The sequence below is a fragment of the Chenopodium album genome, chromosome 19 (genome assembly GCF_948465745.1).
Source record: "Chenopodium album chromosome 19, dcCheAlbu1.1, whole genome shotgun sequence".
Classification (NCBI taxonomy): domain Eukaryota; kingdom Viridiplantae; phylum Streptophyta; class Magnoliopsida; order Caryophyllales; family Amaranthaceae; genus Chenopodium; species Chenopodium album.
The window spans coordinates 42,558,884-42,574,149 of NC_137852.1; the positions used below are offsets into that span (position 1 = coordinate 42,558,884).

Genomic DNA, 15,266 nt, shown 5'->3' on the forward strand with positions numbered 1-15,266 from the left:
TGTGCTTTGTCAACATGGATATAGAGAACCAGAAATTGACAGTTGGCAAGTAATTAGAAATCAACAAATAAATACACGTGGATTAATTACACTCACTCTCAAGCTCATCCACATCATCACAATACAATAGAAAGTGTAATTAAATTATTCCAAAAATCCACGTGTCACTCAATTATATACAGGCGCTTTTTTTCTTCTTTCAAAAGCTCACTAGAGTGGCAAAACCAGTAATTTCCACTACTTTATAAGGACAATTAAGAAAATTCAAAAATAAAAAAAGGTGAATAAATATTTTTTTAGAAACAAAAATTATTTATTTTTCCTAAAAATATCAAATATTTTTCAGCTAACTACTCTAAAAACCGTGTCCCCACTTCTGTATCAAATCGTAGCCGTCCATTGTAATCCATTTTCAACCGTCTGATATGATTTGATATCAAATCACACGGTTAGGATAATCATCAATTATAATTCTTACCAAAAAAAGCGCAATTAATTTTTTTAAAATCCATTTTTTCGCAATTTTTATTTTTAATATTCAAATCAAAAACCCCTTTACTTTCTCTCTCTTAATGTGACGGAAAAACGAAACCCTAGCTCTACGTTCTATCTGGAAAAATCCCTAATTACTTGCGAATTTCGTTAAATTAATTTGGGGCTAACGCCGGAAAAATCTCAGATTTAAACCCTAACCTGCAATAGCGATGATCTTTGTTGATTTTGGGAGGGTGAAATGAATTTTAAGGTACGTTGTTGTTGATTTTTGGTTTAATTTTTTTCGCATGCGGTTGTTTTTGATTGTTTCTTCGTGAAATTAGGTTTGTTTTGGGGGTAGATCTTGTTGATATGATTTTTTTGTTGTTTTGAATTGTTGAAATGTTGAGAGTTTGTGTTTTTATTTAATGCTGATGATGATGATTATGGGGTTGCATTTTGATTTATTTATATTTTGGTGAAAATTTGTGGTTTCAGATCTGATTTTTTGGTACGGACATGAATGGTGAGCATGTAGGTTGGGGATTTTGGGTTATAATTAGTAGAATAATTGCATGTTAATGGAAGATAGAGCAGAAAAGGTTAATGGTACTGAAAATGCTGAGAAATCTATGTCATTGGATTTGCAAAGGGTATATAATCAGAAGCCATGGGTTTCTGCTGTTAAAAAGCGGGGTTCCCGAAATGGGAGTGGTGGTGGTGGTAATGGTGTGAAGCGAAAACTCGATTCTAGTGATCAAAATGAGGCTAGGAAGAGGAGTAAAAAGGAGGTTTTACTGAGTAGTCTGTCGAATGGGAAGAAGGAGAAGAAGAGTGTTAGTGAAGTTTGTAAGAGTGGGTTGAATTCTGCTGACTTGGGAAATCAGGTGTCACGGGAGGAATCAGGAGTGGATGGTGGCGGTGCTGGTTATGGTGGCATTTCTCTTAACTTGAACAGTAATGTCACTATTCCCAAGCGGCCTCGAGATTTGGTCCGGAGAAAGAAGGCTGAGGTCAGCCGTGTGTCAAAGCAAGAGGGAACATCAAGCAGCAAAGCAAGTTCAACAGAAGGGGAAGGCAAGCTGAGTGGCAATGCAGGTGGTATTTTATCACAAAATTGCATTGCTAATGGCAAAGTGGCACAGAATGGTGAATCCGAGGGTACTTCTAATGGCTGTGTGATCGCGAAGGTGAAAAGGAAAAAGAATCCTCATGATCATAAAGAAAATAGGTCTAGTAGTCCTGACTTGCTTCGGCATTTGAAGAGAGATGATTCTCATTCTTCTCTAGGCAATAGCGATACAGTGACCAAGAAAGCTAGAAGAAGCCGTAAGAAAAATGTTGATTCTATAACCAGAAGTCCTGGGTTGACGGTGGAAGCCAAGCCTTCCCTCGATGAGTCGAGTAAGATTTGTGATGATTCTTTGGATGATGAGGAAAATCTTGAGGCAAATGCAGCAAGGATGCTTTCATCTCGTTTTGATCCAAGCTGCACAGGATTTTCTTCGGGAGGCAAGAGCTCTAATTTGCCATCTGCAAATGGTTTGTCAGCATTGACCTCTTCCAGTAGAGATCTGACTACTGCACTTGCTAACTCTAGTGACGAGTCAGATATAGAAGCTAGTGATGCTGAGGCTAGAATTCTGCAACCGAGGGAGCAGCAGAAAGGCAAAGGGGTTTCTAGAAAACGGCGTCGTTTTTATGCAGTATTTTATAGGGATTTGGATTCTTATTGGGTAATTAACAGAAGGATCAAGGTGTTCTGGCCATTGGACCAAAGTTGGTATATTGGTCATGTCACTGGTTATGACCCAGATAGAAATCTGCATCACGTTAAATATGATGATCGTGATGAAGAATGGATTGACCTTCAGCATGAGAGGTTCAAGCTCTTTTTATTTCCAAGTGAGGTGCCTGGAAAGGGTGAGAGCAAAAGGTCGACAGCACAATCAGGAAAGGGGAAGCCTGGTGATACTGCTGATGCCGCGGAGTCTGAGCCTATTATTTCATGGTTGGCTCGATTTGGTCATCAAAAACCACCACCCTCTGGAACGAAGAGGAAAAAGAGAAGTCCGCTTGAATCTGCAAAATCTCAATCATCTTCCATTTCTGAAGTGAAAATTGAGCCGCAGGGAAGCCTGGACATGGTTGTTTCTGGGCGTGATGCTGATGACTATACTTGTAGTTCTGGATTGCCAAATAATTCTGTTGATTCTTTAATGGAGAGGAGGCCAATTGCAGACAATTTCCTTTCCGATAATGATAGAGTTCCTATAGTTTATGTCAGGAGGCGGTTCCACAAAAAAGAACAGCCATCCGAGAAGCGTCGAGTATTTGGAAATGCATCCGATTTTGTTGATTCTATAGACTTTGGTGCTGAAATGTCACTTTCAGTTGGCGAATGTTATCACCATGCCTATAGATTGAGCAATGACGAGCTCATTTGGGACACTGATTGTTCTGGGATTCTGAAGCTGATTGTTCCCATCACAAGTTTAAAGGTGTTTAAGTTTGATTTGAGCTTTCCTTTCCCAGTTTTGATCAGCAGTGTAGTTGAATGGCAGAGGTACTTGTTCATGCTTCAACATGGCACTTTGATCTCTACCTGGCCTATGGTCAACTTGGAGATACTTTTTGTTGATAATGCTGCTGGTCTGCGGTTTCTCTTGTTTGAAGGTTGCATGAACCAGGCAGTCTCCTTTGTTTTCTTGGTCTTGGGTGTGTTTTGTCATTCTGATCAGAAAGAAATGAATGATGATCAGCAGCTTCCTGCAACCTCAATAAGGTTCAGATTCTCTGGCTTGCAGGATCTTGGAAAGCAGCTAGCATTCACATTTTACAACTTCAGTGAGATGGCAAATTCCAAGTGGTTGTATATTGACAGAAAGCTGAAGAAGCACTGTACGCTTACCAAGGAACTGCCACCATCTGAATGCACTTATGATAATATCAAAATGCTCCGGAACGGTTCTAATCATTGGAAATTGACCAATGTTTCCCAGAAGCTCTCTTCAGTGATGGTAATGACACTTTTGATCTTTTATCCTGCTTTAATATGCTCTCTCCATACCAACTTATGTACTCTATGTTCTGTTGTGGGCGTGCGAAATTTTACGGTTTTAAACTTGTTATTATTATCATCTTTTTATGTTTGGCCAAATTAGTTGCACACCACGTACAAGCACTTTACTAATAACAGTTCATTCAGTTTTGAATTAGAGTATCAGTGCATTTTTGCCAATGTGGCACTGGATGTGAGTTTTATTTATTTATTTACTTTTTTCTATATAATCTGAACGATGTTTGAACAGATTCCGTAGAGTATTACTACGTATTAAGAACATGTATTCATTTTTCAACTCAAAAATGGGAAATTGGGGTTGATGGGGTTGTATTATTGGCTTATTGCTATTATTATTTTTTTCCAATTTTTTTGTGGGATTGGGATGGAATATGAAGTTGAAATATGAAACAGAATGATTTTAATCAGAGGGTTTAGCTATCACTAGCTTTTCTGCCAATTTGCAGGCTTTATTTGCTCACTACTGAAATTTGAGCGATTGCTACAATTTAAAGACCTTTGCCTCCTAATACTTTATCTTTCAACCTTAATGTCATCAGATTTTTCTTCATAGCTTTTATTGTTGGTTCAGTTCTTATTTAGGTGAAACGTATGCTGATGCGGTGATGAGTCTCGTACTGATCGAGAATAAGAAGAATCACTGCAATTTCCAATCTCCCACAGAAAGAATATAATTGTGTTTGGAATGCTTTAGTGGTTCCATTATGTTCATTGGTTGTTAACTGTTATAGTACATTTGTTTTGAGGGAGTAAGTAGGTGGGATTGGCTGAAATGGAATTGGAATAAAATCTTAACATCCTGTTTAGTAAGCAGACATGAATTGCATTACTGGTAATTAATTTGCGCGTAAAATCGTGTTGAAAATCTTATGTAATTATACAGGGTAATTCGAGATCATCCCCATTGTCTCATTTTTATCATAAATTTTCTTTTCCATCAAACCAAATGAGCTATAAATGTCATGTCTGTTTTATGGTATTGGGATTATGCAAGGGGGGGTAGGGAATTGGACAGAGGAAACTTATTTGGGAGGTTATTGGTAGATCTTAGGAATAGGACTTACTTTAGTAAAGGACCTAATGTTCTTAAAAATCACAACTGTTCTTCTCTTCTTGAACCTTCGTGTTAGCACTGGCTGCCATGCTATTCTCTCATTCCAACCCTTCGATTTTTAATCTTTTCTTCATATGTTAATAATGGGCAACTGCTCATCTATTTCTAGACTTGTAGAGCTGTAGTACAAAACTGTGAAATTCCACTTTTCCATACTTGGCGAGAGAAACAAAGAGCATTGAAGCAGCATAATTTTTTTTCCTTGAAGTATATATATTCATGTATGGGAAGTCATATAAGGAATTGGAGACATGAGGTGTAAATTCGAATTTTGGAAAGTTACATGGCGATTTGAAAGTAGGTGTTGCAATCCATATAAACCGTAAATGGCTTTGAGGATGAGAGAGAAGGAGATAGGACTGAGTTAAGATTGGAGAAGCATCTATGCTAAAGATGATACTTTTGTAATGTTGTTATTACAGTCTCAACATATTTTTTCATTTTTATTACTATATATATATATATATTACACACACACACGAACACACATACTAAGCACGGGGATTGGATTTTTTATCGAGTGACTTTTAGTTACTTTCCAATTTTATTCAAAATTGTCGGATTAGATTTACCTTATGATCACAGGGGTTTATATTTCTTTCTTCAAATTTTGATTTTTTGCAAGATTATGCAACTCCACTGCTTATGTGTATCCTTCTTTAGATCGATTGATAAAAGTTTATGCAAGACTTTACTTACAAATATCCAATGTGTATAGGAATTGTGGTGCTTCTTACCTAGAGTTTGCATAATGGCAAATAGTTTAGTCTGGTTAAATGTTTCTTGTTTCCTCTTCTAAGTCTCTGTGTGATATGTCACAGGATAAGAATTGAATTGACCGCCTGACCGGTGTCTCTATGTTTCAAATAATCTTTCACCATTTATATATCAATTGTATGTATTTATGAATTGAATTGATAGTGAAGAATTATCAGGTGCTTGTTTCTGTATATCTACTGATTATGTTGGTCCTTCTTCTGTCGTAATATACTTTCTTTATAACAATTCCCCTAGCTGTTTGATTATGCTTATCTTGTAATATATGATCTATGTACTCTATCCCCTTTTTTACTGTCATTGTCTAAGATGAAGAACTGAAAGTTATGCTATTCTGATAAACTAGCCTATTCTGCTTAACTTTCTGGTTCCTGTCCTTATATTGGTATGTTTTATCTAATCAGAACCTAAACAAAAGATCTAGGCAGCGTGGAACAAGCTTTTCTTCTAGGCAGTCTGCTTGTGTCAAGTTGAGCCGACTAGCTTTTGATAGTGACGAAAAGAATGAAAGACTTCCTCCATTTGCTCTTTCTTTTTCTGCTGCACCTTCGTTCTTTCTTAGTCTACATTTGAGACTATTAATGGAGCGCAGCATTCCTTCCTCCAGCTTTAGGGTGCAAGATCCTGTTTATTTGATGGATCATCCAGATGATGAGGGTGGATTGGTCGGTGTCAACACATGTCCAGTTGGTGATAATTCTGTGTTATCTTCACTTTCATTAGGTGATGATTCGTTGGTCTTGCCACTTGGTAGATCTGAGTCTGGTTCTTGTTTAAATGTTGATCATGGGATCAATAATCTCTCTGCAGATCTTGCTGAAGGAATGCCTTTCAAGCCTCAAAGCTCTCAAGATTTTGTATATAATGAAACTCATAGCATGCTTCAGGCAGAAAATGGGAAAGCTCAGCTAATTGAGAGTGAACAAAGGCTTTCATCAGCAAAGCCATTAGATGCCGATGGCTTGACCATTGACATTCAATCATTTGTTCCGGTTGAAAGGAATACTGATGCTGTTGTGCAAAACGTTCAAAATTTTACTGATTCAGCTTTAGATACCAATGGCGGGAAATGTAGTCCAAATCTCACTGCAAGTATGTGGGATAAGAGTAGAATTGGTCATGCTTGTTCTTCGGCTTCTGCAAGTCATTCTCCGGGTTGGATTGACGGGAAACAAGACTTTCTCCGTAGTGGCTTTGGCAATGGACCTAAGAAGCCACGGACTCAGGTTTCATATTCTCTGCCATTTGGAGGACAGGATTTTAACTCTAAGAATAAATTTCATCAGTCAAAAGGCTTTTCTCATAAACGCATTAGAAGAGCTAGTGAGAAGAAGACATCCGAAGCTTTTGGGACTTCTCAAAAAAATATGGAATTGTGTTCTTGTGAGGCAAATCTCTTGGTGACTGTTGGGGACCGAGGGTGGAGAAAATGTGGGGCAAGAATTGTTCTTGAGCTGTTTGATAATAATGAGTGGAGGCTTGGTGTAAAAATTTCAGGGGATACCAAATATTCTTACAAAGCACACCAGTTTGTGCAACCTGGAACAACAAATCGCTACACACATGCTATGATGTGGAAAGGAGGAAAGGATTGGATCCTGGAATTTCCAGACCGTTCTCAGTGGATACTTTTTAAGGAGATGCATGAAGAATGCTATAATAGGAACTTTCGTGCCGCATCTGTGAAAAATATTCCCATTCCCGGGGTTCGTATGGTTGAAGAAAATGACGATAATGTGCCTGACTTACCGTTTGTTCGGCCTTCTCTCAAATATTATAGGCAGTTGGAAACAGATGTTGAAATTGCTATGAATTCATCTCGTGTTTTGTATGACATGGACAGTGATGATGAGCGGTGGATTATGAAACACAGCCACTTAGATTGTAATGAAGAGGGCTGTGTGAATATTTCTGATGAGATGTTTGAGAAGACTCTTGATGTGCTTGAGAAATTTGCGTATTCCAAACAGCGTGATGACTTCAGTTTGGATGAGTTGGAGGAATTTGCAGCTGATGTCGGGCCATTCGAAGCAATTAAAATCATTTATGAGTACTGGAAGGAGAAACGACAGAGAAAGGGGTTGCCTTTGGTCCGGCATCTACAGGTATCCTCATCTTGGCTGTTTTTTAAATTGCTTGCCCTTTACTGTTCTTGAAATGATTTTGTATGATTTTTTTTTTTTTCCGTCTCTCTGAAAGTAGCATTATTTCGTATGAATTTTTTCCTCTCTCTCTCTCTCTCTCTCTCTTTTTTGCATCTCTGAGTTCTTGGTAATTACTCGTATAATATATGATAGTGTTGTGTTAGTTTGCACAGACAATCTTGCTTATGTGTGTCAGCTAATTATTTTTCCTGCAAAGAAGCAATTGGTTGTTCTAGGGTAACTAATGGAAAATAATTTTCTGTCGTGCAACCTTTCTTTGTTTAAGATGTACTTTTCATTATAGTTTTTGTTGATTGACCCCTGAATTACTGTATTCTGTTCTGGAAAATCTGTTAGGTCCATTATATATGTGAACTTACTGGTATACTCCTATACCAGATTTTAGAGCTGTAGACATGAATGTACCGGGTAATGTAGAATTTGATTGGTCAAATTTTAATATTTATGAGTGAGTGGCTTTGCTAATCGCCCACCATGATGAATGTCTAGTTTTTTACCGGTAGAATTATTTGTAATCGATGATAAAACAATTGGGAAGTCTTTTTAGCAGCGGTGCCTGAGTGCTACAAGGTTTATGTTGAGAACTTAGTTGACTATGAAGAATTAGGGAGGTAAAAAGGAAAGAAGTAATCTGAAACCACAATCTTTGTCATCTACTATATGCTCCATGTCTAACTAATTTGGTTTTTATGTATTTTATTTATATATATTTTTTTTCTGTATGATTGAGGCTAGGATACTGGTTGTTTTGTCTATTCTTCTCCTTGCTTTGAACTTTTGATAGAGCTGTATGTGTATTATGCAGCCTCCACTCTGGGAAAAGTATCAGCAGCAAGTAAAAGAATGGGAACAAGTGATGGCAAAGGGTAACCTGGCCCTTTCCAGTGGGTGCCAGGAGAAACCCTTGACCATTGAGAAGCCTCCCATGTTTGCTTTCTGTTTGAAACCACGAGGATTGGAATTGCCAAATAGAGGGTCGAAACAGAGGTCACAAAAGAGACTTCCAGTTGGTGCACTGAGCAATGGTATTTCGGGAGATACTGATGCTTTTCACTCTCTAGGTACCATTTAATTGGTTTGTTTAATTGTTTTTTTAAATTAATTTTTTTAATTCTTGTGGTCTAGCTAGACCTTGCCATTTTGTCTCTGAAACTTATCCTTTTTTTTGTGAATATTTCAGTTGGCCGAAGATTAAATGGTTTCACTTTTGGGGACGAAAGATTTGGCTACAATGCCTATAATCAAGGGACATCTGACTCTTCTCCTGTTCTTCAGGGATCATCAAGAATGTTCTCGCCCAGGGATTCTGGGGCTGGGGGATACTTTTCTTTGAGTAGTGATGGGTATGAGAGGAATCATTACCCGAAACTCTATAGAAACAAGTCCAAAAAGCTATGCTTTATACCATCCACCAATGATCAGCAGCCATCATCCTACAGCCAGAGAACTCTAGGCAAGAGAGGTCCAGTAAATTTATGGGGTTCTTCTGAATGGCCCAGCCAAATGCTTTACCAGACAGATGGGTTCCAAAGGCACAACTTCGAGCATCTGGATCCTTCAGAGCTTGATGAGTTTAGACTGCGTGATGCAGCAAGTGCTGCTCGACATGCTGTTACTATAGCTAAGATGAAAAGGGAGAATGCTCAGAGAATGCTTTGTAGAGCAGATCTGGCAATGCACAAGGCAGTGGCTGCTATTATGACTGCTGAGGCTGTTAAAGCTTCATATGGGGAGCAAGATAGTGATGCTCAGAAGAGTGGGTGAATTCTTTTTCTGATTTCAAGCTCTCTTTCACATAAGATTTCTACTCTCAAATGTTTCAGGAATGGAACCGATGGTTTGCTGAGATGATGTGGTTTATTGTCGTGTTGACTGGAATTTGTAGATACAGAAGTCCTCTAACTTGCTATGAGGTTGACTTAGGGAGGGGTTTATGCTACTTTGCTGATTGACGCCAGACTTTTCAGCTCACTAGATTTTATATTGAGACAATAACAGTGGGGGGGTTTGCTGTTAGTTTACTGACCTGCTGGTTTTCTCATTTAACTGAAAAGTCTGAAACCCTTGTCCTGTTTGTGCAGGTAAATGGGTGCTTGAAATTTTTGTTGCCTTTGTACAGATTTTTTTTTTTCATTTCACAGTTTCTTTCCATAGCCTTTAGTTTAGCATTAAAGGAGCGTGCTAAATAATAGAATACACTCCTTGAGATGTTGTTAGAACATCTGATTGGATTTTAGTGTCTTATTATCCAGAGCTTATATAGGAAAATTATATCCAGAGGGTAGAGAATTGTAAGTAAAATGCTTTGAAAGTTGAAAAATATATGAGAGTCCAATTATCCATTGCTTCTCTTTCCAAATTCTTCATTTTGCAGCATTTAGTGATGCCTTATTTTAGTTTTCATTTTTGCCCTCCCCGTGTGAATTTAACTCTCTTGAAGCATTATCATTGCTGCTCGCATTCTGTTTTCATTTTATTTTTGGGTTGCATGGGCGCTAATTTTTCTTGGCAGAAAAAAAATAGTTTACTCCATGCTAGTCTTTCACTGAGCATGTGAGGTATTCAGGTAATCTTTTGCATAGTTCTTGAACTTTCGTTTTCTCTCTTTTTCCTGTCTAACCTCTTCTCTCTTCCTATATTGCTTCCCCACATATATTTTTGAAATAATAATTTTGTGGAAGCTGATACTGTTTGAGCAAATTTTTTATTTCAGTTTGTTGGACTGCTGTTTAATTTTGGCAGACTGCTATGTGTTTTTGCGTTCGTGGAGAGATTCAGGGGATGGGGTGTGAAGGGGTGTTTTGTGGGATTAAAAGAAAAATGATTCACCTGTTGCAGGACAAGCCTCACTTTTCGTGGATGGGATAATACATAATTGTTACAGGCTTCAGTAGCATATGTAATTTCAATTCATGTCTTTATACTGTGTTCCAATCATATTGTGTTTGGGTTAGTTACTTAGTGAAGCTGGTCCTGTTTGTTTGTTGTTTTTTTTTCTTTGTGTGTGTGTTCGCTTTCTTCTGTGCTATAATATAGAACACTCATCTCTTAAGTTTTACCTTCCAATTCCACTCCTTTCTCAATGTGCACCTGTTGATACTGACATGATGTGAATAGGCCGCAGTCCATTTTCGGAGCACTGAACTGGTGAACTGTTACTATCTTGAAGGTCTGATTTGACTTTGTGTGAGGTAGCTGGAATATTTTCTAAGCTGGCTATGACTTTACTTAATGTTGCTTTTTTTTTGGGGGTTGGTTTTGTAGATTTTCAACCTTAGATCTTTCGTGATGAAACTGCTCGTAGTAAATGTAATTTGCGTCTTTGTGATGATGCAATGAATTGTTTATGATAATGCAGTTGTTGATTACTGCATAATGCAGTGGTTGATTACAGCATTCTGGGTTGGTTGATTTTTTGTTCTTCAGGAATTAGACAATTTTGATTTTGGTGTTGCCTCAGGGTTGTGTTTGGTGTTTCTGACTTCTCGTAAATCTTTCCATTTTGTACAGAGTTTAAGTATTTATTTTGATCTTTGATGTTTCATTATTCTGCATAGGTTCTCTTTGGCAATAATTATGAGTTTTGGCTGATTCGAATTTGACTTAATGTTCAGAACGATGTTATGCAGATATTTGTAGCTCTTACAGGGAGGTAGAGGTTTCCAGGTTGTGGGTTTAGGAATAGGTATTGAAAAGAATTTTACATTGAGTTTATGAAGGTAGAGAATATTTTTTGTTTTTTTTTTTGTTTTTTTTTTTTTTGTTTTTTTTTTTTTTTTTTTTTACCAATGCGAGATGTTTGATGTATTAATAGTTTTTTTTTCCTTTTGAAACCTGATATAGTGATAGTTTAAATGCTATAGAGATGTATGACTAGTGACTCTCGATGAGGAACTCATTGTTATCTAGATTTCATTTTTCTTTGTTAGAATTAATAAATCGTGAATAAACAAGTTTTGGAGCTTGTTTGAACATGATTACACAAACTCATGTATATCCATTTGCATAGTTCATACTCTATAGACAGGTTTTTACTGTAAGCCCTTTAAATTTTGCTGTTAAATTACCATGCACTCCCATAAGAAAACATCCTTAATAATTACCATGTGTTAGCACCGTACATTGTAATGTTGTAGAGTACTTGTTAATGTTTAACAAAGAGACAATTTGCGGAAATGCATTGACATGATTAAGTACATGTATGAGAGAGCTAGTACAAGTATACGAACCATTGTTGGAAAGATTTAAGATTCCTCTATTACAATTGGAGCTTATCTCTTTCTACATCTAGACCTTTTTTTCTAGTTACAATCATGGATGAATTGACGACTTCAATTCAAGATGATATACCATGGTACATAATTTTTGCTAATGATATTGTGTCGATTGATGCGATGAAAGAAGACATGAAAAATAAGTTGGAAATATGGAAATGGACTTTGGAATCTCGTGGCTGTGAAAGTGTGAAGGTAGTTTAATACTTTAGTGGGTGAGAAACAAGGACACCCGGGTGATCACCTTGGATGGAAGGACTGTACAAGCTTCCGAAGTTTATGATATATCGAAATTATTATCTTAAGCAATGGAGAATAAAAGGAGATGTAGCGCACAAGAATATAGGATAAAAGCAGATTGGTTGAAGTGGAAGAGTGTGACAAAGTTTTTATGTGATTTTGACATGCTTCATAGATTGAAGGGTAAATTCTACATCATTACATGGTAAGATATTTTGGGTTGTGAAGCACTATTGCATGCATATGATGAATGTGATTTAGATGCATATGTTGCGATGGATATGTGATGGTCATACAAGAAAGGATTGGTTAAAGGATGTGATTTGTAGGAAGAAATTATGGGTATCATTTAGTAATAAAAGGTGAAGGAGATCGCCTACGGTATTTTGGCCATATGAATTGGAGACCAAGTGAGGCGGCGGTAAGAAAATTAGAAGATAGGCAAAGTGTTGGGATTGCAAGGGGTAAGAAAAAAGATTGGAAGAAGCTAAGGTGACTAAAGTGCTTTAACTGTGTTGGAAATTGAGAAAAGTATAATATTGGCTTTGTACGAATTATTTATTTATTTTTATTTGGTAATACTCAACTCGTGTTTTTTGCAAATCTTCTTATTTTCTCCATCTTTTTCCGTCAGATGCTTTTCCTCTCCAATTCACCCTTTCATCCCTTGTGAAATTTTCTTAAATTTTATTTGATATATTTTCTTCCCTAATCCTTTATCCAATGGTATGCCTTACTATGCTCATTTTCAAACAATTTCTATCTTGCTATGCTCCTTTTCAAACAGTTTTTGTCAGCCAATCTCAAATAATTTTTGGACTAAGACCTAGTTCTTAAGCTAAGCCATACAAGCACAAAATTCATGAATAAACACATTCACAAAGCAAAAAATAACTACTCAATGAATAAATTTTGAACATAATGTTGCCCTTAAAAACGAGAAAAATAAAGAAAATGGAAAACTTACCAGAACTTTGACCATTTTATGATTACGATATGTTGCAGTGTACATGGATTGATGGGGAGGAGGGGTTAAATTTTATTAACCACTTGCCCTCTACTCATTGCTACTTCTTTGCTTTGGTACTTTTTTTTTGTGTTGTTGTAGTTCCTTATAAAAATTTGATCATTCTTCACAACTCACAAGCCTTGCTCTTGTAGTCAATATACAAGGGCACCTATCAAATTTGCCTATTGTATTTGAGGAGACGAGTGGTTGGTGGATGGTACTTGGGGATATGAAAATTGTTTGTGGTGGGGTGAATCAGTGATTTGGTGAGGATTATTACCAATACAGATTAAGATATCATATTACATAATAAGCGCAATAATTGGTGCCAGCGAATAAGATCATGATTACGTATTATTTTCTCTATCCGATATTGAAATTTGCAATATGTCAATATTCTAGACTAGGGGTTATTAATCTACTATTTAGAAATTTAATCGAGTAAAACATTGTAAATTTAATCTACTATTTTTTTGGTTGCAAGGTGGGAAAGTGTTTTTTTTTAAAGACGGGAAATGCTCACATTTTATTAATCAATAGCAAGATCAACAACAAGTGCAACGTTTACATAAGAAGGGGCTTCTTCAAGCCATACACGCATCTCTACAAAATTTTTCCTTATGTGAGCTAAAATATGAGGAGCACTATTTCCTTTTCTACCAATATGAGAGAAAGCAATAAAAAGAGCAAGCCTTAGCAAGATGAAGGATGTCATTTGCAATAAAAGAGCAAGCCTTAGCAACATCCCCAACATTGTCACGAACAATTACACCAATCCAACTTATTCATTCTTGAAAATCGCAGCATCAGTATTCAGTTTGTAGAAGGCATTGACAGGCGAGATCCATCTTTGAGGCACCATAGGTCTGCTTAATTTTTGGGGGAACTTAAGCATTCCAGAGGTTAGACTAGATAGCTGAGGGGAATGAGTTTAACAGTTTTTACATCCCATATTTCCCTTATTATGCTTTTTTCGATGTTTGGGATCGGGACCAGGACTGAGACTGAGAAAATGGTGATTGACCCCAAAACAGGATGATTGGGAGACAATTTGGATTGTTGGTGATTGTTTACATGAGAAAATATGATACTTACATTACAAACATAAATAGTTTGTTCAATTATATCAATCTACTCAACATAATACATCTCACATCATATCAATTAATATACACACACATATGAATAGCAACAAGTCACTATTGTCAAGTCAACACACACATGTGAATAGTAACAATGAATAGTCACTATTGTCAAATCAATCATCATATCATATAATGTGTATATTTCCATTACTATTGTCTAATCACATCATTACCCATATTACATCACTTATATAGCATAATTATACTTTTATGACATCATTATTGTCAACTCATGTCATATTATGACATTACATCATTAAAAATTTAACAACATAATATGACATTATTATAGTCAAGTCATATCACTTATATACATTGATGACATCATTATAGTCAAGTCACATCACTTCAATACACTTATATGACATCATTATAAATATATGACATCACTAAAGTCACATCACATCATATTATCTATACTTAGTATTTAAAAACTCAAACCAAAAAGACATGTGTCCTCATCCTATTACACTTCTCCATCTTCTTTTCCAAGCCAATGTGCCACATGTCATCTTATATGTTTAATTACAATATCATTTTTCCCTCTTTCATTAAACCCTTCATCTTCATCTCCCCTCTTCAATTCAACCTTTTCCTTTTCTTATTTAATTTAAGTTCCCCTCACCTTCTTTTTTACTAAGCTTCATTTTGAATCAAAGTCTAAAAAGATAAATTTCTTTAATCATGGTTTTTGTCACACATTACACCCATACTAATTTATTGATATTTCCTCACTCATCTCTCGATACAATTATCTATGAACAACCCGTGCATTGCACGGGAGAGAAGGCTAGTTACACTTAATATGACATCACTATATTTCATGAATTTAAAAATAGAGTCAAAACTCATTCTTACTTTATGGACATTTAAATCAATGTCTTATGGTTTCAAACCTACTTATATGACCCCAGAAGTCATCCAACACATTCAGTTCAGTTTTTGAAAAAATGTCAAAAATTGATCCGAAATCGTGTGTTATAGCC

General features: G+C 36.4%; 1 protein-coding gene across 1 annotated transcript; it reads left to right on the plus strand.

Annotated features, from left to right (window-relative positions):
* Nucleotides 1–559: 559 nt before the first annotated feature.
* Nucleotides 560–9,971, plus strand: LOC145593756 (uncharacterized). Its single transcript, XM_081650102.1, has 5 exons — nucleotides 560–745; nucleotides 973–3,494; nucleotides 5,852–7,552; nucleotides 8,418–8,673; nucleotides 8,793–9,971. Exons 2-5 carry the CDS (start codon nucleotides 1,050–1,052, stop codon nucleotides 9,374–9,376), a joined length of 4,986 nt encoding a protein of 1,661 aa, XP_081506228.1. The 5' UTR covers nucleotides 560–745; nucleotides 973–1,049; the 3' UTR covers nucleotides 9,377–9,971.
* The last annotated feature ends 5,295 nt before the right edge of the window (nucleotides 9,972–15,266 follow it).